The following is a 27561-nucleotide window of genomic DNA, read 5'->3' on the forward strand; positions in this document are numbered from 1 at the left end:
GTATCCCTAACTTCTTCACTCAATGTCTTCTCCCCCCACCTCGGTAGCTCAACTAATATGTAACCCTTCCTGAGGATGCCACCTGCTCTACAGAGCGCTCAGTGACACCTGTATTTTTCCCTGTACTCCATGCTAGGACCTGTGCTAACCACTTCTTCTCGTCCCTCACAAACCACATGAATATGTTCCCTTATTCACAATCCCATACATCAGGTACTGTCTACCCTCTGTCTCCCACCTTAATTCAAATGGATCTACACTGATCCTCGCACCACATAACCAGCTGGAATAAGTAATAACCCTGGGGATTCCCATTTGTGTCTGTGTCTCCTCTTAGATCACAAGAGCCATGCACAACAGCCATATCTGTTTTACGACAGCTGTGATCTTAGCATGTGTTTACTCAAGTGCTTACCATGCTAGGGATTATGATCCCCATTACATGATTAAGAAGAACTAAAAGGCCGAAATGTATAGAGAATGATATTAGTAATTTAGGGTAATAAAGGAAAAGCTAGTAGCCTAGCTACAGAATGCCTGTGCCCTGACACAAGGCAAAGAGATGTATGGAAAATGTTTTCCATGTAAATATGAACAAAAATAACAACTCTGGGACCATCCCTGGGGATTGAGGAGAGGAGAACATACTCATTATCCCGTCTTTCTGAACCGTCTCCAACATCGAACACCAGGTAAGGTTGAAATGGCCAGTCTGATGAACACCGACTGGTTTCAGTCTGTCTACAAAAAAAGCAGCCACCATTCAGAATACAAGTTATAAGAAAATATTTTATTTTTATTAATATTTTTTTGTTAGGGAGGGAGCTGGGGGTAAGAAATACCTACCTTATTTTATCAAAATGTGTTTTAGTAAAAGATAAAAAGCAGATTGTATTTCTGTTCTAGGCCAGGAAGAGTGATCTATGCAATTAAAGATAACTGTAATTAAAAAGTCACTCCTAATACAATAAGTGAAAAAAGCTAGCCAGAGAATATAGACAGTCCACAACTTAGCATGGTTCAACCTGCCATTATGTGACCTAACTATGGTGCAAAAGCAATACATTTTGGTGGAAACTGTACTTGGAATTCTGAATTTGGGTCTTGTCCGGGGCTAGCAACATGCAGTACAATCCTCTCACGAGACACTGGGCAGCAGCAGCGAGGCACCACTCCTGGTCAGCCCCATGGTCACGAGGGTAACCAACTTCTACACTAACAACCATTCTGTCACTGTCAGTACAGTATTTGGTAAGTTATATGATAAGTTATATATGTTATATAACCAACAATTATAAAGCAGGCTTTGTGCTGGAGGATTTTTACCTAACTGTAGGCCAATGTAAGTGTTCTGAGTACACTTAAGTAGGCCAGGATACGCCATGTTTGGTAGGTTACGTGTATTAGATGCACTTTTGATTTGTGATACGTTTATTGGGACATAACTCCGTCATAAGTCAAAGATCCGTAGTATGCTGAGTATGGTGTGATTCTTTTTTTTCAAAAATTTAAAAACTAAAAAAGTAAAAAAAGATATGCATAGTACAAATACTAGAAATAGATATACCAAAATGTTACCAGTGATTATTTCTGGGCAGCACAAATAAAGGTAATCTTCCCCTCTTCTTTTTTATCTGCATTTGCTAAAATCAACATGGCTTTTGTAACTAGAAAAAAGTACTAAACCTCTGATTTATGCTTTTTAGGACAAACTTAAGAACACAGTAAAACAGCTATCCTTCCTAAGCAGCTAAGCCCACAAATAAAACAAGCTATAAGGCAGGAGTGGAACTCACCTACTCGTCTTCAAGCTTTTGTTGTAAACGTAGCTGGAGGGGAAGAGACAGATGTCTGGGTGCATCCGGTACTGAACGGTGAGCTGCAGGACTGGCAGCCGGCCAACCACGCTGTGCTCCACGCTGTCTTCCAGCAGCTTGTAGAAGCGCGCCATCATTGACTGGTCATAGCCGTACTCCTGAGCTTTCTGGAAAGGGCGAGAACAACAATCTCCAAGCATCTGTTCATACTTTCCCCACTACTGTAAAAACAGTGACTGAGCGCTAAAATGTATGACCAACAAGCAGATTCAGAGAAAGATGTTTCTGACTTCAGGCCTTCGAGAGCCATGTAGCTCGACTGTAACAGTTTATTTAGAAAACCCATATACTGCTTATGAGAAAAATGTGATCTCGGGCACCCGGCTGGCTTGTGAGCATGTGAGCCTTTATCTCAGGGCTGTGAGTTCAAGCCCCATGTTTGTCGTGGAGACTACTTACTTTAAGACAAAAAAAAAAAAGGAAAAGATGTGATCTTGTAATGGCCACAACTAAAGCTATTTTGATGCTAACAGAGGTCACCTGAAAGAATCAATAATAAGAGAAACAAAGAACTGCAACACAGACTTTAACAATTCTATCTAAGGTGTTCTCTCACAAACAGAAATATTGGCTGTCATTGTACACAAGTCTTAGAAAGACCAGTCCCCCCATGTATCCGTCCGTCTGTCTCTCCAACATAACACTGAGCACCTAAAAGTTGGGGTGCCGAGACTGCTAAGGTAAATTAGACCAAATGTCACAGAATTTGTATTTCAGTGGAGGAGAAAGACAAGTGACAATAATTACTAAACTGATTTCATAAACCTATTAATGAGTTAAGACCTGAAAAATGAGTGACCTAAGAGACAAATGAAGAGAACAGTTTTAAAGTTATTATAGCTGTGCCTTGGGATATACTTTTCAATGTCAAATCATAGAAATACTCAAAAAGTACTGCGTCTTATGTAATCTAGAAACAAACGTGCACTGAAGAATGCACTAAGACAATGGAGATGGGATCACCACACGTGATGTGGAAGCCGTGCACGCGAGGTTCAAAAACCTACTTCACAAATTAGGGGAGCCGTCGGTGATTCTGTTCATGGAGAATAATCAAGAACCAACTCAGACCGCATTTCTTCTAAATAACATGGTGTTCTGCAAATTCACGGACTGAACTTCTTAAAGGGACTCAGCATGTAGTGAAAACGGACTGTTGATGGGCCCCAACTTCCCTGCTTTGGTGATGGATAAAAACAGCAAAAATGAGAAAAATCTGCTTGGGCTTTTTATTATTATTATAGAAATAATATGGGCTTATTGAGAAAAATTTAGAAAATTATAATTACAAAGCTAATTTTCTCAACATGCTTTTCTGTTCACCTGTTTCTAAGAAGAATTACTGTGAACAACTTAGTTGAATATTTTAACAGATTTTGCTGGGCGTTTGTTGTGTGTTTATTTATTTCTTTCCATCAATAGTCATCGAGTGCCAGCCTAATTCAGGCACTGTTTTAGGCACTGGTGTTAAAACAATGAAGAGAACAGACAAGAGTTCCTGCCCTATGGAGCTTGCATCGAGGGGGTAACAGACAGTACATACGTTGCTAAGATGTGGTATGTCAGGTGGCTGGAAGGTCTGTGTGTGGCGGCCGTATGTATATAGGGTGTGCTTTAAAGGGGGCAGAAGCATTCTGTGTCAGGTTGTCTTTTTTCCTAGTCTGTAAACAGATCAGGAATATCCTTCCGTGTTAGAACATAGAAATCCGCATCACCTTGTAGGATGTACTCAGTTTTTTTCTACAAGTGAACTGTTACTTTTTCTTTTTTCCCAGAGAGACTCAAAATAGGTTTGGCTAACTTAACGAGTAGATCAGCTTCTGGGGATGTAGATGAAACTGCTGAATGTCTACTACTAACATTTTATTTAGTTACACAGACCTATTTAAAATCATGTATAGAAATAACCTATGATTTAGAAAGTTAATACCGTTTCCCCCCACTCCTTCCTACTGACACAGGTTTCTACTCAGAGACGGGTGGGCTTCTAGGCCCAGTGTGGTCGCGCATGTGTGCTCAGATGTCAAAGAGCTGCACTATCATTTTCAATAATCCAAAGTCAAAACACAGTAATGACAAAAAAAGACCAAAAAACAAAAAACCAACCAACCCACTGGCTTTCATTCTACAACTGAACAGAAATGCTCTGAAATGATCTGTTCTCTGGGGTCATTTATGCAACCACCACTCTGTACCAACAATCCACAGATCAGTGAAATATTCAACTATTATTACATTCAAAGCCATGGTCTACACCTATTCAGATTACAAACCCTCTATCAAACGTCCTGATTCTGGTGTGTATTAGTAGGAGCTCTCTGTGGTGAGGGAGCAGCAGAGAGGGGCAGGCATATTCCAGGCGTGGACTGTTTCCTTCCACAAATGGGGTTCACGGCCCCTTTTCTCTTCCTGACACCATACTTTCAGAGGACAGGAGAAGCACTTTTTTTTTTTTTTTTTTTTGGTATGACAGGACACAAAATTCTAGCACTGGAAATGTACTCTTAAAAATACATTTAAAGTACTCTTTATAATGTTTTCAAATTTGCATACATTTAAATATAAATCAGGAGGTTAGGAAACTTCTTCTAAAATTTTTCTTCTATTATTGTTTTGGTGTGTATGTTACTAAAATGGATTGGATACAGCCCTTAAAACAGCTGCGCACTGCCTTTCCCCAAGAATGAGCAGGCCGCACACAGAACACGGTCGTTCTCGCCTTCGCCTTCTGGTCCTGGGGGCACACACCCCGCTCACGTCACACATGCACAGAAGCACAATCAGCAACAAAGGGACATTTTTATAGGCTCTTACTCTTAAAATTCAGAGTGGTTCTCTTTTCTTAGCCATTCCCTTCTCTTCCTTCCAAGTAAGAGATGATGATCCAAGAAAGACCCCTCCAAACACAGTAACAAAGGCCCTTCCACTTTAAAAAAATATGAACATGAAACTAACTTACCATAGAAATGACCGTGGGAGGGAGCTGTTTCGGATCTCCCACCAGGATGAGCTTGTTACAACGATGGATGAGTGGAGTGAGAGTCTCAACCTCACAAGACTGCCCAGCCTTGAGAAGAAAGTACAGAGTGAGAAGGTGTTCTTAATCATCTTTGCCGTTTCTTTATCCGTGTGCACTTTATCTAATTCACAGAAGTTCTAACATTCAGAAAAGTATCACTTTCTCTTTCTGCACTGAGTATCAAAAATAAGGATTTGGGTTGGGGGGCGCGCCTGGGTGGCTCAGTGGGTTAAAAAGCCTCTGCTTTCGGCTCAGGTCATGATCCCAGAGTCCTGGGATCGAGCCCCGCATCAGGCTCTCTGCTCCGTGGGGAGCCTGCTTCCTCCTCTCTCTGCCTGCCTCTCTACTTGTGATCTTTGTCTGTCGAATAAATAAATAAAATCTTAAAAAAAAAATAATAAGGATTTTTGAGTGTACTTACTGTGATGAGCACCAGGTGATCAAAATAACTTAATAAGAAAAATAAAATAAGAAAAAAAAAGGGTGTTTTTTTTTTTTTTTTTTGGTTAGAAAATAAAACAACAAAGAAGCAAACACTCTCGACAGTCAATTAAGAACCACCACCGCAGGGGTGCTGTGAAGCCGGCACCACTCGGGCACCATGACCGCTTGGGAACCAGCTGCCAGCTGGAAGGCATGTAATGCCCCAGTTCTATGTTCTTTGTTCCTTCTGGGCACATACCCAAGGGAACTGCATGGCTGTGAGTCCCCCTCTCCCTGCCACCCCCTTTCTTCCTTGTTTCCCGCAGGCCTCATCATCTGCAAGACTCAAGTTTCTCTTCAATGCCATTTTCTTCAATTATTTCATCACTTCCATGGTTTCTGTTCTTTCGTTTGGTGAAAATGGATCTTGGATTGATCCTCTGTATCTCATTTTCTGCGTCTTTTGTCTTCTGGCTCTACATTCTGGCAAACAGTAGGTACCCAACAAATGCTTGCTCAATGAATGAACTACGGATAAAGGATGTTAGCTGAAAATACTGTGGCTCAGAGCTGTCCAAAGTTATATTAAAACTGCTTCAAAACGGAACCAGGGCTATTCCAAGCAGAAGCGAGATACTCCTTGGGAACGTTCTGTTGAACAGTCAGGGATTCCAGAATCCCAATTCTGGAAAAGCTGTTTTAACTGTGAGGGGCTGTCAGCAACACATTTCAACATACGAGACTACACACACAGGACAGCAGGTAAACACTAGCGGCACAAGGACCCTGCTCTCCCTAGCTCAGCAGCAGCAAAGACCCCCAAGACTCAGCCCTCACAGCAGCATCCAACTCATACCGCTGAGCGCCAACTGACCTCATCCACAATGACACAGCTGAAGGGGACACCCCCTTGCCCACGAAAAGCAGACTCAAGCAGTAAGCCACCACTCGTGCTCAGTGTGCAGCAGATGACATGGGACTCCAAGATGATGATGCTCTGTGTTTTTTGTGGGCGCCCTTGAACCTAAGATAACAAATAAAGATGAATCAATACTTCACCGTATATAAATTCTTGCTTATGGTAGGCCCGTTTCTACTGTAAAACAGCCACCATTTATTATACAATAAAAATATTTAGTGAGCACAGAGGTCCCAGGAACCTCAAATCTAGAAAACGGCACAAACGCTCAAGAAACCACCAGAGACAACACTGTGCACTGCAGTGCAGTCTAAGCTCAGAACAGGAGTTAAAGCTCATTAGGAAAAATTTATTCAGGCTTGATTTGGTCAAAGCAAATTATAATTCTTACAGCAGATGTACGTGGGCAGGTACAGAACGCGTAGAGATAGTTGTGAAGCAATTACGGAGTTAAACTAGGGTCAGAACTCAGCTTGAATACACATTTTTCTGTCAGTTTTTAAGTACACAATGTTGTTCCTTCTTTTACAAAGGCTTGTACCAACACCGCCGCCTGTGAAGAGGAGGAGCTCTGCTCGCGCCGTAAGAAAGCCCTCCTCAGTCGGCCGCCGCTGCACGGACCGAGTCACAGTGTGGGGCAGTGCGCGTCCCACTTAGGATCCAAGCTGATAACCCAGTATTCTCACCAGACTCGGTGAGCCCGTTCTGGCTTATGAACAGGGGCTCATCCCTGCACATCTGGTCAACCACAGACGTGGACTGCCAACCACGTGTGGAAGCGTCAGGGAGATGGTGGCAACCATGGCCCTCCCAGGGGCACATGTGAACGCACTGTCACACACCTCTCCTCTCAGCCACCTTTTGAGGAAAAGTGCCAAGTACGATGCATTCGTGGGCCACAGAACAAGGTGACGAGCAGCACACCCACCGTATATGCAAAAACAGACTTCAATAAATACAGACTTCAGCCTTAAATTTGAGAAGTAATTTTGGGCTCAGTTTACAATTTAATAAAAATCTTTCCACATAACTTTATTTAAATGAACCAACAGCTAATGGAAATATGAATTAAGTTCAACGGTTACTTATTTAGTTCTACCAGGAAGGGAAATACATTCAAGAGAAAAATTTCAGCTTAAAAATACTAATAATGGGGCACCTGGGTGGCTCAGTGGGTTAAGCCTCTGCCTTCGGCTCAGGTCATGATCTCAGGGTTCTGGGATCGAGCCCCGCATCAGGCTCTCTGCTCAGCAGGGAGCCTGCTTCCTCCTCTCTCTCCACCTGCCTCTCTACCTACTTGTGATCTCTGTCTGTCAAATAAATAAATAAAATTTAAAAAAAAAATACTAATAACATCAGGCTCCTGGGTAGCTCAACTGGTTGGGCAACTGCTTTAGGCTTAGGTCATGACCTCGGGAGTCCCGGGATCGAGTCCCACATCGGGCTCCCTGCTCAGTGGAGAGTGTGTTTCTCCCTCTGACCCTCTCCCCTCTCATGTTCTCTCTCACTCACTCTTTCTCTGAAAGAAATAAAACCTTAAAAAAAAAAAAATACTAATCACGTCACCAGTTGCTAGAACCTGCTCTCCCTGACCCCCACTGGTTGATTAGGGCTGCAATCTGGTTATGACAATATATACCTGGCTCATCCTTGCTATGATCAATCAAAATCTTGCTTTTTTTTTTAAAAGATTTTATTTTAAAGGATGCCTGGGTGGCTCAGTGGGTTAAGCCTCTGCCTTTGGCTCTGGTCATGATCTCAGGGTCCTGGGATAGAAGCCCACATGTGTCTCTCTGCTCTGTGGGGAGTCTGCTTCCCTTGCTCTCTCTGCCTACCTCTCTGCCCACTTGTGATCTGTCAAATAAATAAAATCTTTAAAAAAAAAAAAGATTTTATTTTTAAGTAAGTTCTATGCCCAACGTGGGGCTCAAACTCACAAACTCGTAACATGGAGTCACATGCTCCACTGACTGAGCCAGCCAGCTGCCCCTTGATGATATTTTTACATCCAAAGAATACTGGAGCAGAAGTTACACACACTATAGGATTCTTATGATCAAAAACAAATATAAGTTAATACTTCCAGTCAAGAACTGTAGAACACTTGTTTGTACTCTCTTTTGCCAAATCCCCAGCCAGTGTCACTCTACTTGAATCCAGACACGTGATTTTCCTTTTTTTCCCCTTCTTTTTTTGGTGTCCCTGGGTGGGCACTAATTTTATTTTCTTTTTAACAGGGAAAACATCTTCAAATCTACTTTCACTAATTATTCATCTATGACAGTTATCATAACCGACTTTGCAGCGGCACGGCGTGGGGAGCACCTAACAACGGAGTTTAATGCTTACCCAGACCTAGAAAAGGAAAAGATTACTCTGTATAATGGCCTCTTTCTTAGAAATCTTAGTGAGGGTAAGAATTATTAGGCTAAAGCAAAAAAAGCAAATGTACATGTAATTGCATCATTTTCTCTACTTTAACACTTAAAGAAATTTTTCATAATAAGTAAATTTTTTTTGGTAAAGATTTTATTTATTCATTTGACAGACAGAGATCACAAGTAGGCAGAGAGGCAGGCAGGGGGTGGGTGGTGGTGGGGGAGAAGCAGGGTCCCTGCTGAGCAGAGAGCCCGATGCGGGGCTCGAACCCAGGACCCTGAGACCATGACCTGAGCCGAAGGCAGAGGCTTAACCCACTGAGCCGCCCAGGCGCCCCATGATAAATAGATTTGTAAATGTAACTGAGAAGAGCCCATCGTTGTGTGAAATAATTCATAATAAAGAGAAAGAAAAACGTGAAAAATGCTACAGGTGAACCGCTTACCTCTTTAATTTTAGAAGCTAGTTCTTGCCTCTCTTTTGAAACTTTTGCAATTTCTTCATCTAATTCTTGCCTCTGGAAAAAGTGAGAATGCAATCATTCAAGTTAAAACGAGCATTTTCGAACGCTTTGCGGCTGTCTTGCCTTTCAGGCGACACTCGTCTGCCCGGGACAGGCCAGCTCTTCCCCGGTCCTCCTGTCTTCCCCGGGAGGCCTGCACTCGGGCTGCGCCTCGGGCCACGCTGGCTCACACGGGCCCACGTGCACACCGTCCAGCCAGGCAGGCTGCAGAGACCGTCCACGGACACAGCCCTCACTCGAGCACAGGTCCCGCGCACGAGAGCAACCAGAATCCCTGCAAACGGAAGCCCCAAGAGCACTGCCCTCGTGACCGGCAGTCCCCACTGCCTCCAGTGCTTGTGTGCCTGGGGTGTGCCCATGCAGCTTCTCCAAGCCCTGCTCTTTTGGTCCGAGCAGCCCAACATGGCCCTAGCCCAGGACCCAGAAAGCACTCCCCCCGTAGACCCTAAAGGAGACACACACCCCAGGTCCTGCGCCTCTCTGTCCACACTCTGCCTTGACTTCCCTGTGTGGCCCCTGGAGGAGGGACGTGCACTTCCTGCAGGACTGAGCGTAATGAATGTATCTAATTCAGTTTCTCTAGGGTCTGGCACCCTGAGTGCCACTTAAGCGTAGTCTGAGAACAAGCCTTAACACTGTGTGAGACGCTGTTCTGCCCAGTGCGTCCCGTGTGTGCTACTTCTGTCTGCTGAGCAGCCTAACCCCTGGGGCTCACTCCTCCATTAATTTCTGGGTGGTTCAAACAGTTTATTCATCAGAACCCGGTCATTCCTCTAGCCATAGTGATGGGCATAGAACACAGGCCTGGTAAACTATGGCTCACATTCCCTTATAATCAGGGACCAGACCTGTGTGCACACCCAGGGACTAATCAGACACCCGCCATGTCACTGACACGGATGGTGGGGAAAGCAGCCCCTTCTCTTCCTACGGGTTTTCTTCCCTTCTTTCTTTCTTAAGATTTATTTGAGAGAGAGAGAGAAACAGTGTGGGCAGCGGGGGAGTGGGGAGGCAGAGGGAGAAGGAGAGAAAGCAGACTCCCTGGTGAGCACAGAGCCCGACGCAGGCTCGATCCCACAAACCAAAATCAGGAGTCGGATGCTTAGCTGACTGAGCTACCCAGGTGCCCCTCCCCTGGGTTTTCTAAGCTGGGGCGATGGCACGCACAAATGCTGGCACTTGTCTTCTGCAAGATGAGAAATGCCTGACACACAGAATACTCAAGGCACGGAAAAATGGCGTCTGAGCCTCTGGACCAGCCATGCTGAAGCTAATCCCTCCCAGAGTTCCTAGGTATATGAGTGAGTCAATTCCCTTTTTGCCTAACTTGGGTTTAACTTGCAACTGAAACATATCTAATAAATTCACTACAGCTTTAATACAAGCCAGACAACAGCAAACTACAGCCTGTGGGCCAAATTCAGCTCACCATCTGTTTTTATAAATAAAGTTTTATTGGAACACAGCCACATCCATTTGCTTATGTATTATCTATCACTACTTTTATGTTACAACAGAGCTGAGTAGCTGAAACAGAGACCATATGGCCTGCAAAGTTTAAATTATTTCTACCTTTCCTTTCTAGAGAGCTTTTTAATCCCTAATATAAGGCATATCGCTTTTGTATACATCTTTATACACAAATTATGCTATCCCACAATAAAACAATGGTATCAAATACTCATCACTAGCTTCTGTACTTATCAGCTATTAAAAAATACTCATCAAGAAATGTTTAGGTACCTGCATTTCCCTTCCACCTCGGCATAAAGCACGCTGGCGGGAAAGTTCATCTAGTTGACGATCTAGAAATTCCTTTCTTCTATGCATTTCCTGAACATGAGAAGGTAAGTCTTTTTCTAAAAAAAAAAGAATGATATGACAATTCTCATAAATATACACATATGCATACACAATGAGAAGAAAAACTAGTTCTCAAAGCAAGGCTATTTTGAGTTTCTCCAAATTACCTTTAATGGCCAACACATTACCTATCACATAAAAGGAAACAGAAGTAATGTTAGTTTGTGCCTTAATGGTACTTACTCATTCTGTGGTTAACTTGGCTATCCAAACTGAATTTTAGGACCTCATTATTAATAGACTTTTCTGGACCGAGACGTACTAAATTTATATCTCCACAGTTTCCTGTTGATAAAAACATCATACTTAGAGATTAACAAGGACAATGCCAATTTCCACGTGTAGTATCTATTTCTCAGCAAGCATATTAACAATCAGGGAAGGGAACCAACATTAACTATCAAGAACTCCACACCTGAAACTACACTAGAGGCTTCATACACATTAGATATTCACAATCACCCTACAGGGGAGTACTTACCATTTCCACCCAATAAAAGCTACAGAGGTTGCATAAACAGGACATTATGAAGTTGAGATTCGATTATACCAACATTTCTCAAACTATGTTCTGAACACTATTCCACTGTAAAGTATATTTGGGAAAGGGGAGTTAAATAAGACAGATTTCTTAACCACAGGATATATCATATATATAAAGGCTTTCATTTATGAATACATACTTGAATTCCCAAGACAGGATATTTTACTATCAAATCCTTTTCTATGGAGCAGTCACAACAAAGTTTTTGAAACTCTATTCCACATCGTGCTGCTGCTCCAGAATCTAAGGGACACAAGGGGCTGGAAATTGTGGAGCAGATAACTGCAAACAGTGGAAATGTCACAGAAGTGGCAGCTAACCACACCTTTATTTTAGGTCGCCATATTTGGTATGTTATTTAAGCTAAACATCTCTCACTCCATCACTGGGCTAAATTACAGCAATCAGCACTTATCCCAGTCTGACAGATCACATACTTATTTTATTGTCAATCTCTCATCCCGGAATAGGGTTTTGTTGTGGTCACTGGCTACGACAGTGGCTGGCAGGAAGTATAATCAATGTGTACTGAATGAATGAATGACTTACTAAGCAGCTGTCTACAACATATTTTTGTTTCTAGTTCAGCTCAATCTTCTAAATTTGAAGCCACCTTCTCTGGTCAACATTTACTTGAGGTTTCAAAACTGCTAACTTACTTGTTTCCACGAGAAAGGTAAACAAAATTACCTAGACACTCCCCTCCTATAAATATCTAGAAATGCTCCATAAATTAAAACAGACTCCTTCAAACTGCAGGGTAAGCTCACAGAAATGGAAGAGAAATTCCTAGGGGCCAAAAACAAAGAGAAAACTCAAAACCAGAGTTGAAAGTCCACAGGCTGCTGAGGCATCCCCAGGGGAGCAGGAGGAGTCAGGGCTGGCACTGTCTAGGTGCTCAGAATCTTTTTTTTTTTTTTTAACTGTACATTCAATAAAATGCAGATACTTCAAAATCTTTAGTCCTACAGAGTTTGACAAATGTCTACACTGGCAAAACTACCATTCCAGTGAAGACACAGGAACTCTATAATGGAGGCCTGGATTTTAAAGCCCAATGGAAAGGGAAAGGGCCTGGAAGAGGTGGGAGGATAAAAAGGAAATGAATCTATCTATGCCTGGGCTTAGCTGGGAAAAACTAAGTTCTCTTCCAGGACTTTCTAACCCTAGGCCCATGCCACATGTGGATTTAGGGACTAAATATAGAATTCAGGGAATGACAAAGATGACCCAATCAAAATACAGTTGAGAGTTTTAAAGTGAGAATACAATGAGCAACTTTATGCCAATATACTTAAAAACCTAAGAGGAGTGTTGATTTTTCTTGAAAAACAACAAATTAGCCAAACTCACTAAAATACAGATACCCGATAGAACTTTAATAGTTAAGACATTCAGACAGTAGATTAAAACTTACCCATCTGTCAATAAACAAAGAGCAACAAACAAAACACCACCAAAAACAAATTAATCTTCAAGGAATGGATGATCTCGGTCGTATATAAAACATTGCAAAGGATAAACAAAAAATTACCCCCAATTCCATTTTCAAAGTCAGTCTTATAAAAACTAGACAAAGATATGACAAAGAAAAATCACAGGCTGCCCTTATTCATGAATACTAATTTTAAAATACTAAATTAAACATTAATAATCTAGCAACGTGTTAAGAAATAATAATACATGACCAAGTTGGCCTTATTCTAGGAATCGAAGATATTTTAACATTAGAAAAACACTGCCATTTACCCCATTAACAGATTCAAGAAAAAGATTTCATTATCATTTAAACGCATGCAACAAGAAAAATGCATGCAATAAATCTCAACAGCCCTTCAGGACAGAAACCAATGACAAGGGAACTTCTCTATCCCGAGGAGGGTAAACACTAAAGCCCAGAAATCAACAGCTTCCTTAATGGAGAGATGTCCAAGGCACTTCTCTCAGGACGCCCAGGACAGCTGGAAGTAGTGGAAAGAAAATGCGGTACAGAAGACCCAAGTCCTCTTCTACGGCCAGAAGACAGCAATTTTTCTCTAACAGAATGGAAGCTCCAACCCGACGCCCGCTGGCCTGTCCTGATCGCGGCCCAGCTGCGCGGGCAGCACATGCCTGCGCCCTCACCTTCCCTCAGCCCGCAGGGAAAGGCACGTTCAAACCACAGCACTGCGGAGGCATGGGAGCTGCTCCTGGGCGTGTGAACTGCTCTACCCACTTCTGAGGAGAATTTGGAGAATTTGGCACTACCTAGAAAACCGAAGATGCAGGAAATCCTTCAACCCAACATTTTCACTCCAAGGTCTACCTGTGGTAGGCCAGCGTTTTTATAAACTCTTGACCTAGCACGTGAAGTACACGTGACGTCAAAACCCAATACAGAACTCACACGCCTCCCCAAGGAAAGAGCAGAGTCCCTGCGCACCCTCACTGCCTGAAGCTCCCCGGAGAGGGCAGCAAACCAACGCCCAAACCCCCGCCTTTGTGGGGCTTATCACATTCCAGCTGTACCCTACGGAGGATCTCTCGATTCTGGTCCTTTTGTTGATAGAAACTTCTGCTAGAGTTCCCCACACCCTACCAATTCTTCCCATGGCTAACCCCTAACTGCTCTTCTCCAGGTCTCATCTTAGACATCATCTTCCCCGAGAGCTTTCCCTAACCCTCCCACGACTGAACCAAGGGCCACTTTAAGGTGTCTGAACATAGCAACATCGCCCTGCTCTTCCGGAATGTCCAGCTTTATGCTCCTACTGCTCACCGATCCAATTCCTCACTACTGTCTCTTGGAAGGTTTCACTGCTGAAACCTCAGCACCTAGCACAGGGCCTTGGCAGAGAATAAATGCTCAGTAAAATTTGCTAAATGAATTGATGAGTACATATGGGCCACGGCCCCAAGCAGAAGTTATTATCAGAACCGGCTTGCCCTCTGGCATCCAAAGCTGCCAACACTAAACGCTGAGAACAAAACCAAAAACAAATGAAAAGCCATGTAAGTATCATACCCAAAGGATTCTTCTTGTCTTTACATTTTTCTTTAAATTCGAGGATGATTTTTTTCATAAGTTCATCAACAGCCGCGTTGGAAGGCGCACACACAAGGACACGGTTTTGTTTGATTTTGGCATTGGAGTTTTCATCTGAATGCCCCTTCCTCTGGTTCTACAATTTGACACACACACGCCAAACAGACAGACAGACAAAAGATACTGATGAGCTCTATTACAGAGTTTTCCAGTTTTCTTCTACTTCCACGTACGTTCGAGAGTTCCCCTTATAAACACTTAAAAATAAGTAACAGCACCTACAGCTTACACTGACACTGAGATGACTCTAGCAGGACATTTTATCATGGCTTCTCTTGAGCCTCACCTCACTATCCACTTACTTTACTGCATACTCAATCCAACCAAAATGTAGCCCTGGAATACATTCCAGTTTCTTGGCATTAGACGTGACACATAATTAAGCCAGAAGACCACCATTCTAACCCTTCAGATCAGTGTCACACAGGACAGCATTTTCTGTTTCGTTATCTTTTATACCCTTCTCTCCTTCTGCTACCTCTCTCGGACCCAGTTCCACAAAGTATCAAGAAGCTACACAGATGTGCAGGCAGAGAGACCTGTAGTAGTTATTTTACACGTGTCAGTTAACTCGCATGAAGCGACGCTCTCAGGTACCAGCACTGACGCCCTCACATGCTCTACCTCTGTCAGGAGGCGGTATAGGAGGCCAACAATAGTTTTTGATTTTCCTGTTCCAGGTGGTCCATGTATCAGACAGATCTTGGCAACAGACGGAGAGTGCTTGACCATGGCATATGCAGTTTCTATCGCTTTCTTCTGGTCTTCGTTGAAATCTCTTAAGTAGGTGATCTATGTAAAAGACATCAGTGAGAGTGAGTTGCTCTTCCTAGAGTGGCCCAGGAGAGGAGGAAGAGAAAAACTCCATTTGAATTTCTTCTAGCCTTTATCAGACAGAAGCTTTGGTTATGATCAGGCAAGACCCCAAATGATCTTTAATAGAACCAATTTCACTACTATAAAGAAAGTTATTTGTGAGTGTCTGTAGGCTTCAGCCCATCTACAACTACTACAACTGCATTTTTATCTGTGATTCTTACAAAGAGGATCACAATAAACTGTTCTGTACGTTTCTTCTATTTATTCTTTACTTAGACAGTAAAAAAACATTCCAAGATATTCTTTCCTAACATTCCAAGATTTTGGATCAGATCTAAGCTTAAATCTCAGCTTCACTCGTAAGCTAGGTCTCCAAACTCCTAACCTCTCTGAGCCTATGCCTTCCTCATCCATTAAATGTGACACTCCTGGGAGGATGAAAAGTGAGTGATACTGCACGGAAATCCCTCGCACACAACCGCAGTCCACACACCACCACTTTCCTCTTCCTCCCTTGGAACGAACATACACAGCTCTGACAGGGAGAACACGTGCCCAAGTGAAATGGCAACTTCACCTGTCAACTCTCCATCGATCTTTTAATTGCAAAAATAACTCTATTAACCTACTGCTACCTCTGAATTGTCACCACCTAACAAGCATTTAAGTAGGATGCTCATTTCACATTTTAGGGCTCCTCTCTAACCATATTTTCAATTCTTTATTGCACTATGCCTTTTTCCTGAGGTAAGCTGAGTAACAAAACACAGACTTTGGCACATCGAAGAAAATGAAGCGCCACATGCTGTTGCTGTGCGCGCAGGGACGCAGCTCTGTCCCGCACGCATGGGAATATGCGATGAAGAAACACAACACAAGGCTGTCACGTTCTGACACAATTTTCAGACTTTTCGTTCTTGTTTAATCATGACTCACAATTCTCTCAGACGTTGTAGTTAGTAAATCTTTCGTACAGAAGTCCATAGGGTTTGGATTCAGAACAGCTCTGGCCAGTTGGTTCCGTCCACTCAACAAAGACATGGCTTTCAACTTCCTTTGTGTAGTTACCAGAGAACTGATTACAATGCATTTCACGAGCTCATTTAAATTGACTGGCAAATTATCTTGAGTCTGGATGGAAAGGGAACACTCAGATTTCCCGTTGCGCACTATTATCAGGAAGGAGAAAAAGCAATTTCAGTTACCAGTGAATAATACTGTCCAGCTAAAATAAGGTTATTCAGAATTATGTATTTTATAATTCATGTCTTTTGTATGACATATTGTTCAAGTAATTCACTCAAATGCTTATTGAATGGTTCCCAAGAACCAGCTAATTCCTTCCTAGAAGAGGGAAGCTGATAACCAAGCAAAAACGTCAGCGGTGAGGGGCAGCATGAAGAAAGAAGAGAAAACGGGGCGCCTGGAGGGCTCAGTGGGTTAAGCCTCTGCCTTCAGCTCAGGTCACAATCTCAGGGTCCTGGGATCGAGCCCCACATCCGTCTCCTTGCTTCCCCCTCCCCCTCTGCCTGCCTCTCTGCCTACTTCTTATGCTCTCTCGCGCTGTCAAATAAATAAATAAATAAATAAAATCTTCAAAAAAAAAAAAAAGAAAGAAAGAAAGAAAAGCAGAGAAAGGGGATGACAACGTGATGAGGATGTGTTACCATCAAGGGCAAGTCAGGGAAGGTCTTCCTGGTAAGACTGCGCCTGAGCAGAAACTTGAAATAAATGAGAAAACCACGCCCTTATCTGGGGAGAGGGTATTTACTGGCAAAGGCCATGAAGCAAGGGTGTGACTGGAGTATTCCAGGACAGGGACAAGCCTTGCATGGGGCGGGGGTGGGGGGGGGAGCAGGGAGACGAGTGCTGCGAGAGTCAGAGAAGAGAACAGGGCTCCATTTTATAGGGCTCTGCAGACCATGATACCGACTGAATGTCACCTAGAGTCAGGTAGAAAGCCCCAGGGCAGCGCAGTACTGGGGAGGGACACGCTTGAAGTCACACATTAGCAGAATCACTCTCACTGTGGGGGAAGATGGAATTGCAAGGGGAAAAGCACAGAAGCAAACAAGCCACCAGAAGGCAGTGCAGTGGACAGCTGCGCGGACCAGGACGCAGGAGCAGACATGCAGCTTGGATCCTGGATACTTCGCGAAGAGTCAACATGATTTCCTGATGAATTACACGTAGGGTGTGAGACAAAGAAAGCATCAAGGACGCCTTGGGTTTTGGGTCTGAGCAACTAGAAAAACGCAGGCCCCACTTCCTGACGTGGGAAAAACAGAAGGAATAGTAGACGTCGGGCAGAAAATCAAGTGCTTCCTTTGGTTTTTTTGTCTAACAGATTTGCAAATGGAGAGGTCAGACAGTTGGATGCTTGAGGAGCTAGGAGGAGAATACTCAGAAATAGAAATGTGGTGCATGTCGTCATTTGCAAGAGTCAAAAGCACTTACTGAGCTATGTACCCCTCCGGCTACTCGCCCAAATGCAATCTACGGAAGAGCTGGCCTGGACCACACTCAAAGTGCAGCCCGCCAGTTACAGTGCAGCATGACGCTGAACTCCAAGGAGCTTCATTTTTAAGACTAGTTGAAAAAAGGCGAAGGAATAATGAACTCATGTTCTCGTGACATAATTGAGACTAAGAAAGCAGCAATGTTAAAAAGGCCGCTTGGCATACAATGAAGAATGCGGGCGACCCTGCAGTCAAACACACACAGGTTTCATTTCCGGGCCGACCGCGCGATACTGAGCATGCGCCTGGGTGAGCACTGAAGCCCTGAGCCTACCCTTCTGATGAGCAGAGAATACACAACTCTTACTGCTTTGCAAGGCTTTGAGGAAGACGATAAGAGAGCACAGGAAGGACACGGCATGCGGCCGGGCACACAGCAGGTGCTGACCTTACTTCTATGATGCTACTCCCAGGAGAACGGTCCCTACAACACCAGGGATGGGAGCAATGGAAACAACAAAATCTTCAAGTTGCCTTGCAGTGACTTATGTGTTTGCTCTTCTCACTGATACTTAGCCACGACACCAAGGTTGTGATTTAAGATACAAAAAACAGCTGGTTTGCAAACTGTTGTTTAATAACAAACCCAACGACAGATGAAGGAATGTGTCAGAAAGAGAGGACATTACAAAAGAAAGCTTTTAAATCGTAAGTCTAGCCCAGTAAGTACTGGGCCTTTCCCGTAAGTCTAGAAAAACTAAACAAGGACTCTGGAAGGCAAGTAACCTGGCAAATACAGGTCTCGAATACGCATAACAAGTATGTGGCTGGTAAAGCACGGCTCCGAGGGAATTAAAAGACGAGCTTCTATCTCACAGATTGCTCTTCACAGTCTCATCATGTACTTACTGACGGAAGTGCGGCGAAACTTATGAACATATGCACAGTGGTAATCGTGGAGATCTTCCATGGGATCTCTCTCTGTGTCTTTATTCTCTCCGTTTTGTCGTTCGGGAATCAAAAACACCAAATCATTTTCCTTTGGATGAAGTTGTTTAGTGAGTTCACATTCCTCAAGATGAACTATGAAACGATAAGAAGTTGGCATTGATTCTAACAGAATTATTTTAAATGAGATTAACTTAAAGGATATTAAACCCTTGTACTAAGTTCAACCAAGTATACAGAACAAGATGTTGTAATATCCTTCAAAGTAATATTCTGAGTCAGTCAACATTCTCAAATACAGATTATACAGTATTATAAAATGCCTCTCAACAATGGCTAAAAAGGGGACGCTTGGGTGGCTCAGTGGGTTAAGCCTTTGCCTTCAGCTCAGGTCATGATCTCAGGGTCCTGGGATCGAGCCCCCAGTCTGGCTCTCTGCTCAGCAAGGAGCCTGCTTCCCCCTCTTTCTCTGCCTGCCTCTCTACCTACTTGTGATTTCTCTCTGTCAAATAAATAAATAAAATCTTTACCAAAAAATAGCTAAAAAGCCAAAATAAAATCACAATATTCAAAAGTAGCTAGTAAATTTCCTTTCCTTAAAGTTTTAGTTTTTAACCAAGAAATTCTTTTTTGTTCCTTTCAAAATCCCAGAAGAATACCCCAAAACAGATCCAAGGACATATAAGAAATTTGAGCCTACTTGTGGCATTTCAAACAAGGCGGAAAGGCTAGTTGTAAACTACTGGGACTGGGAAAACAGCGAGTATTACAACAAAAAAGCTGAGCACCAACCACCAGATCCAGTAACAGTGAACTAAAATATGAGGCACTGGGTTTAGGTAGACAGAACCAGTAACGCCAGACAAGATTTTAAAAAGTAGCACGTATGGAGCGCCTGGGTAGCTCCGACTCAGGTGATGACCTCAGGGGTCCTGGGATGGAGCACCACATCGGGCTCCCTGCTTAGTGGGGAGTCTGCTTTTCCCTTTCCCTCGGCCCCTCCCACTGCTTATGCATGCACCCTCTCTCTCAAAATAAATATTTTTAAAACAATAAATAAAAATTGGCAGGCAAGAAAGATCTATGTGAAGATATCAGAGAGCAATTACAACAGTGAAGAACTACTACGTTGAGATCCAGAGGAATGTGGAAATCCAGTGGAGGCAGCCCTGTCATTTCCCCCTAGAGACATGTGAACCGTTCCTGGAGTGATAGCCAAGAAGCCAGGCCATATCTGGGACGGCCTTGTTGGACTAAAAAGACAAAAACTAGAGTCCAGGGCCTGTACAGAATGGGAGTGGGGACCCAGGCACCTCTATATGCTTCACACTGGGACTATGAAGGAGGCCTCAGGACTACGTCCCAGGATGAGGAAGCAGCAAACCTGCCTTGACATGGGAGACAGCCCAGCTTCCAAACAGCTGGGCACTTTAGAAAAGCCCAATCCCTTAAACCAGATCTAGATGATCCCACATCACAGGTGCCCCCAGAAGTCTGGCAGAAACAGAGGAAAATCCTCTTTGGAGGAAGATAGTATCATCCCAGGCCTCAAATTAGTTTTATAAGTAATTTTCCAAAAGACCAACACTCGCCGGAGATAAGCAAGGCACATGGAGAGAAGAAACACACCAACTGGTAGGATTCATAAACAACCAAGGACGGTCTGGCAGCTATAGATTATATCTCACACAGTTTAAAATGTTTTGCCTCACCTATGGAGACACTCAAAAGAGCTACTAAAACTATAGATTTTGGGCGCCTGGGTGGCTCAGTGGGTTAAAGCCTCTGCCTTCGGCTCGGGTCATGATCCCAGGGTCCTGGGATCGAATCCCACATCGGGCTCTCTGCTCCGCGGGGAGCCTGGTTCCTCCTTTCTCTCTGCCTGCCTCTCTGCCTACTTGTGATAGCTGTCTGTCAAATAAATAAATAAAATCTTTGAAAAAAACAAAACAAAACTATAGATTTTGATAACTCAAGGGTGCATGTTTTAAGTTTTAACCTTACTGTTCTAAAATAGCAAAAGATGTGTAAATTGAGATACAATTTCCAAACAAGAAGAAAAAGTAAAATTTTAAAATGAGAAAAAAAGCAGAAGTATTCAACCAAAACAAAAGGTAATACATGTAATATACGATTAGGTTCACTTACTTCTATTGTGTTTCATTTTATGGTACACTTTCAAAAATTCACCTGTGGCTATTTAACAGTTCAAAGTCTCATATATATTGTACAAAGTATACTCTAGTTCTATCAGGTTTTTTTTTTTAAAGATTTTATTTATTTGACAGAGAGAGATCGATCACCAGAGAGCATGAGCAGGGAAACAGCAGAGGGAGAGGGAGACGCACGCTCCGGAGCCCGACACAGAACTCAATCCCAGGACCTGAGTCAAAGGCAGGCACTTAACTGACTGAGCTATCCAGGTGCCGCTTAGTTTTTTCTTTATATATTCTGTTAGGTATGTAGACATTGAGAATTGTCATCTCTTCTGCTGAACTAAACTCATGCAAAATTCCCTTTGTACGTAAGGTTTCTTCTTGTCTTACAATCTATTTAGTCTGATATTAACAAAGCTAAACATCTTTTTTTAAAAGAGTTTATTTATTTGAGAGAGAGAGAGAAAGTGTGTGCACATATGGGTGACTACCTGCTGAGCGCGGAGCCAGATGTGGGGCTGACCCTGTGACCCTGACGTCACAACCTGAGCCGACCTCAAGAGCAGGATGCCCAACCCACTGAGCCACCCAGGCACCCCTAAACACATCCTTTTTTAATAGGGTTTGTGTGAGTGTCCTTCTCCAAACTTTTTTTTTTCAGCCTTTCTGTATTCTTATGTTTACATGTATTACTTGTTCATACATATAGTGTATTACTCTATCAATCATACTATTCTTGAAATACCGTTTTCTTCTACAGGATTCTAAGACTACTCAGAAAAGTGCAAGTTCAGATACAGGATAAAAGAATACAGATGATATTGGTCATATCAGATAGCAAGTCAGCTCTCAAAGACTTGTAAGGGTCCTATCTAAAGGGCTTAAACTATACTGGATAGAAACACAAGTATATTTAAGTCCATGAATTTATGAAATTAAAAAGAAAAAAGCACATTGGTCAACACCAGTGCTTGCAGTGAATTAACTCCGGTTAATTCACTTTTTTAAAACTGGTCAAGAGTCAAGTACTTTTCTACCTTTCTTTATAAAGCACACTACAGAATAACCAAATAATATACAGAAATTTCCTTATGGAATTATTCCAACTAATAAATGAAGAAATGATCAAATAAAAATGTCACCATTTTGTACCTTTAATAAACTAATTTAGGTATTAAGCATCCACAGCTACAAAGATTACTAAAAGAGAAATTAGAGATCACTCACCTCCTGATAAAAGAATATATACCACCATCTATGAGACAGTTTTGCCAAAAATTATAAATCAAACTTGAACCGAACCATATCTCTAGATACAACTATCAATTTCTAAGAAATGCAGAGGAGAGAAAAACATACCACCAAACACCAGGGGGACACAATCAACAAGTACAGAAAGTAATTCTAAAGGATCAACAACTCAGCTTCTTCAACAAACAAATTACAAAAGGGGAAAAAAAAAAAAAAAGCAGAATTAGAAAATTACAGTTCAAAAAGACATCAACTAGTGTTAATGTGTGGACCTAACTTGGACCTTATTTCAAACTGGCTGAAAAAAATTGTTACTTATAATGAAATTGGAAATTTGAACACTGACTAGCTATCTGACATTAAGGGATAACTTAATACTTTAGCAATAAAATGTTATCTTATTATAAAATCTTAAAGAGGTCTGTATCTTTTAGATACAAATTCACTGAATTACACTGAATTACAAATGACGTCCCAGCCCCACAAAAATCAAACCCAAGAAGATCTGCAAAACCTCTCCATCAGAGACTCTAAAACATGACTGAAAATAAAGCAAAATAACTGGATATAATTCTTATTCACAAATTAGAAAATTATTAGAAAGATGTCAATTCTCAAAAAAAAAAGATGTCAATTCTTGCCCAAATTCCCCATTTTTTCTCTAAAATTTATATGGGAAAACTCAACCAAGAAGAGCCAAGGCACTCTTAAGGCAAAACCAGGTAGAAGAAACTATTCAGTGGCTATTAAAACTCATTATAAAGCTGGACTAAGTCATTAGGCAATGTGATGTGGGCACAAGGGTAGGCAAATGATCCAAAGAAGAATGGGGTCCAGAAAAGAAATCCGTGAGTAAAATGGACACTAGATTTACGGCAAATATGGCACTGCAGAGCATGGAGAGGATGTTTTTTTTCAATAAATAATATTGGGATGACCACAACTCCATTTGGAAAAAAAAAATGAGACATGACCCCTACACATCCCATTCATGCGTAAAAATAAATTCCAGGTCGACAAAACGATGAACTCTCTAGAAAAGGGACTGAAAACTTTTTCTGTGAAGAGCCAAACTTCTCCTCTGCAAGCCACATACAGGGTATACAGCATATTCATCATCTTTTGGGGCACCTGCGTGGCTCAGTCGGTTAAAGCATCCCAGGGTCCTGGGATCAAGTTCTGCGTCGTATTCCCTGCTTGACAGGGAGTCTGCATCTCTCTCTCCCTCTGCCCCTCCCTGGCTCATGCATCCTCTCTTTCTCAAATAAATAAATAAAATCTTAAAAAAATTTATCTTTAAAAACATAAAAACCTTACTCTAGGGCAGTACAAAAACAGGATATGGGGTAGATCTGCAAGCTGGAGTTTGCGGACACCTGTTCTAGATGTTAAGATAATACATTTGTGATCTGCAGCAGGGAAAGGTTTCTTAAATGAGGTACAGAACACTAACCATTAAAAAAAAAGAGAGAGAGGGGCACCTGGGTGGCTCACTCAGTCCACTGAGTGTCCAACTACTGCTCTCAGCTCAGGTCTTGATTTCAGGGTTGTGAGTTTAAAAAAAAAAAAAAAGAAAGAAAGAAAGATGCATTTGCTATGTTAAAAATAAATTCTAGGGGCATCTGGGTGGCTCAGTGGGTTAAGCCTCTGCCTTTGGCTCAGGTCATGATCTCAGGGTCCTCCGCATGGGGCTCTCTGCTCAGCAGGGAGCCTGCTTCTCCCTCCCCCTCTGCCTGCTGCTCTGCCTACTTGTCATCGCTGTCAAATAAATAAATTAAATTCTTTAAAAAAATAATAAAAAATAAATTCTAGAGGCACCTGGCTGGCTTGTTTGGGGGAGCATGCAACTCTCTATCTTGGGGTCATGAGTTTGAGCCCCACATTGGGTATACAGATGACTTACATAAATAATAAAATTCTTAAGAGGAATAAAACTTTTAAAGACATCAGTAAGAGTCAAAATGCAAGCCAAACTGAGAGAATGGCGTGCATCCAGATCATATAAGGAACTCGTACAAATCAGTAAGAAAGAGGTAACAGAAAACTAACAATAACTTTGAACAGGCACTTCCCGAAAGAGATTACTGAACCATCTACTAAATCATAAAAAGGTGCTCACCCTCACTGGAAACAAGGGTATGGCAAAATAAAACCACAAAAGGCCATCAATACAAACATGGCACAATGGGTAAAACTAACATGGCGGTCAATACAAACGTGCTGGTGGAGACCTGGAACCACGTGACTTCTCGCACACTGTCGGTGGGGTGTGATGCTGAACGGGCCGGGCGCGACCTAGTCAGCCTGAACACACACATACCCAGAGACTCCACAATCCACCACAGGACTCAACAAAATGCCCTCACACCAACACTGAGACAGGAACATCGCAGTGGCACTGTTCATGAAATGCTGTGTCACAGACAACATAGCACACCCGAGGCTGCTGTCCTTAGAAAGGTCTGCATTCAAGGGTGGCCCTTGGCATGTGGGATCCTCGATCCTGGGATTATCATTTGCTAATGAGAATGGCTCGCTGTGCCTCAAGTGTTTGCAAAAAGAATATGGTCTGTGCCAAACGCCTGCTATCCTTCTGAAGTCAGGAATTCAGGCCGGCAGAGGGTGTTTTGGGCACCAAATCTCCAACAAGCTTCCCTGGTGGGGAACAGTCTGCCAGCCATGCACTGCGCAGCTCATTACTAGGAAGTAAAGTACACTGCGCGTGACTCTACTGGGAGAGGACTCTCGGGCTTGCTCCCGGTGTCGTCCGCCCTTCACGCCAATGTGCTTCCCGCCTTGCTGATTCTGCTTTGTAGCCTCTTACCGTAACAGTCGCAACCATGAGCATGAATATGTGTTAATTCCTGTGAGTTGTCCTAGTGAATTGCTGAGCGTTGTGATGCCACACAAAACTGGTCAAGTTTACACACAGGTTAAATGAAAGAAGTTAAAGAGTAAATACTATGATCAAGATAATGCCAGATAAATTCGTGATTTAAATATTTAAAAGAAATACAAAACTACTACGAGAAATACCAGACTCAGGCCTGGGTGGCTCGGTGGGTTGAGCGTCTGCCTCTGGTTCCCGTCAGGATCCCAGGATCCTGGGACTGAGCCCCACACTGAGCTCCCTGCTCAGCATGGAGTCTATTTCTCCCTCTGCCCCGTCACCACCCCCACCCCAATGCTCGGAACACTCTTTCTCTCTCACAAAAATAAATTTTAAAAATCTTAAAAAACAACAACAACAAAAACCCAAAGTCAGAACCATAAAGAAATTAGTACAGTTTTGAACACGTGTAGAAACTATGCCTCAAAATCAGTAACAAACTGCGAAAAGCAATTTACAACGCACATACATTAAGACGAAAACAACATCCCTAACAAAAAAAAAAGGTGGGGGGGGCACCTGGGTGGTTCAGTAGGTTGAGTGATCAACTTTGGATTTCGGCTTAGGTCCTGATCTCAGGGTCATGGGATGGAGCCCTGCAGAGAAGGGAGTCTGCTTCTGTCCCTCTTCTGCTCCTCCTGCCCCTCCCCTCACTCTTGTACTCTCTCTCAAAATAAATAAAATCTTAAAAAAAAAAAAAAAAAGGGAAGGAGGAGGAGGAGGGGCAGAGCGCATGAACAATTATCCCCACATTCCCCTCACTAAAATACTCATGATCAAAAAAGATTTGGAAACAAAATTACAACCTCAGATGAGATACACTTTACATACATAAAACTGGAGAACAAAGTTGAAACTAGCAATGAGGGAGATATACATTCTTACATCTTACATCTTCCTGTTAGAAGTGAAACTGATGTTCCTTTCGGTAGGCAGAGCCAATGGGGAACAAGTCTTAAAATATACACGCTGTCTGACCTAGTGTTCGTAACAGGGAAAACTATAAATAATGTACATGTCTAACTAGACACCACTGGTTAAGTGATTTGTAGAATATACTTACAATGGAATAACCACAAATATTAAATATACTGTTATTTAGTAACTCTGAAAAGACACAATATATTAAATAAAATTTAAGTTTCATGAAGGCAGGAATCTTTTGTTTTCTTCACAGCTATATACCTAGCATCTAAAATCATATCCTATAAGGAACTATAAATATAATAACCATTTGCTGAATGAATGAAAAATGTCATTAACGTATAGGTAAAATGACCTTACTACATTCACATACACACAATTCACACTGGTGAGTAGACAGTCTCACTGTAAGATATACACTACTATTTTCTTTTCTTTTTTTTTTTTTTTTTAAAGATTTTATTTATTGATTTGACAGAGAGAGATCACAAGTAGACAGAGAGGCAGGCAGAGAGAGAGAGAGAGAGAGGGAAGCAGGCTTCCTGCTGAGCAGAGAGCCCAATGCGGGACTCGATCCCAGGACCCTGAGATCATGACCTGAGCCGAAGGCAGCGGCTTAACCCACTGAGCCACCCAGGCGCCCTACACTACTATTTTCATAGGACTATCTTGGAATGATTGGAATTGGTGAAATTTCTTTTTCTGCTGACTAATATTATTTCAGTGTCCTACAGTAAACATACAGTACCTTTCCCCCCAAATATACACACATGTGCTTTTTATCTTAACTGCCTTTATGGCACAGGATGGATTGAGGGTAAGAGGGGGAGGCAAAAGAGGATTTATACTTCTTGTTTTAAAGAGTTCTGAATGTTTGGTTGATTAATAACTAATGCCTAAGTGTGATATGTGTTTCAGACCAATGATGAAATGAGAAAATAGGAAGATTTGCTCAGAATCGATCAAGACTATTATTTGGGGGAGGGCTTTGGGGACGCCCTCCCCCAACCAATCTTGTCAAGCTCCCTTCACTCACTGTCTCTTCTATGTCCAGCTTCCACTCTGGCCTGTCGTTCTCTAACTACAGAATGGTTAAAACCACAAACTTTATATTCATAACTGTCCCAGTAATTATTCTAATTATGACTTCTTTTTTCCTTGAAGATTTTATTTATTCATTTGACAGAGAGAGATAGTGAGAGAGGGAACACAGGCAGGGGGTGCGGGAGAGGGAGAAGCAGGCTCCCCGCTGAGCGGTGCGTCCAATGTGGGGCTCAATCCCGGGACCCTGGGATCATGACCTGAGGCAAAGGCAGCCGCTTAACGACTGAGCCACCCAGGCACCCCTCTAATTAAGACTTAAAACATTCCTTTTAAGAGGTTACAAATTCAGCTTAGGAAACCTATGTCCCAGAAAATTCAAATGACGATAAGGTTTCCTCAAACAGAAATCTCCAATTACTATATATTTCAAATTACAGA

At 42.5% G+C, this 27561-nt stretch overlaps 1 protein-coding gene across 4 annotated transcripts in view; it reads right to left on the reverse strand.

Annotated features, from left to right (window-relative positions):
• The window catches only part of SETX (senataxin), an 81211-nt gene that overhangs the window by 10603 nt on the left and 43047 nt on the right, over nucleotides 1–27561 (reverse strand). For all 4 annotated transcript variants that reach the window (XM_032866135.1, XM_032866136.1, XM_032866134.1 and 1 more), the window contains 11 exons: nucleotides 18820–18993; nucleotides 16388–16620; nucleotides 15257–15424; nucleotides 14552–14708; nucleotides 11187–11288; nucleotides 10884–10999; nucleotides 9063–9134; nucleotides 6194–6343; nucleotides 4837–4944; nucleotides 1797–1984; nucleotides 649–741 (listed from right to left, as the gene is read on the reverse strand). In XM_032866135.1, coding sequence (XP_032722026.1) covers nucleotides 649–741; nucleotides 1797–1984; nucleotides 4837–4944; nucleotides 6194–6343; nucleotides 9063–9134; nucleotides 10884–10999; nucleotides 11187–11288; nucleotides 14552–14708; nucleotides 15257–15424; nucleotides 16388–16620; nucleotides 18820–18993 — 1561 coding nt within the window. The remainder of the gene's footprint in view (nucleotides 1–648; nucleotides 742–1796; nucleotides 1985–4836; nucleotides 4945–6193; nucleotides 6344–9062; nucleotides 9135–10883; nucleotides 11000–11186; nucleotides 11289–14551; nucleotides 14709–15256; nucleotides 15425–16387; nucleotides 16621–18819; nucleotides 18994–27561) is intronic.

Source organism: Lontra canadensis, unplaced genomic scaffold (assembly GCF_010015895.1).
Source record: "Lontra canadensis isolate GAN:19392208 unplaced genomic scaffold, GSC_riverotter_1.0 scaffold30, whole genome shotgun sequence".
Classification (NCBI taxonomy): Eukaryota; Metazoa; Chordata; class Mammalia; order Carnivora; family Mustelidae; genus Lontra; species Lontra canadensis.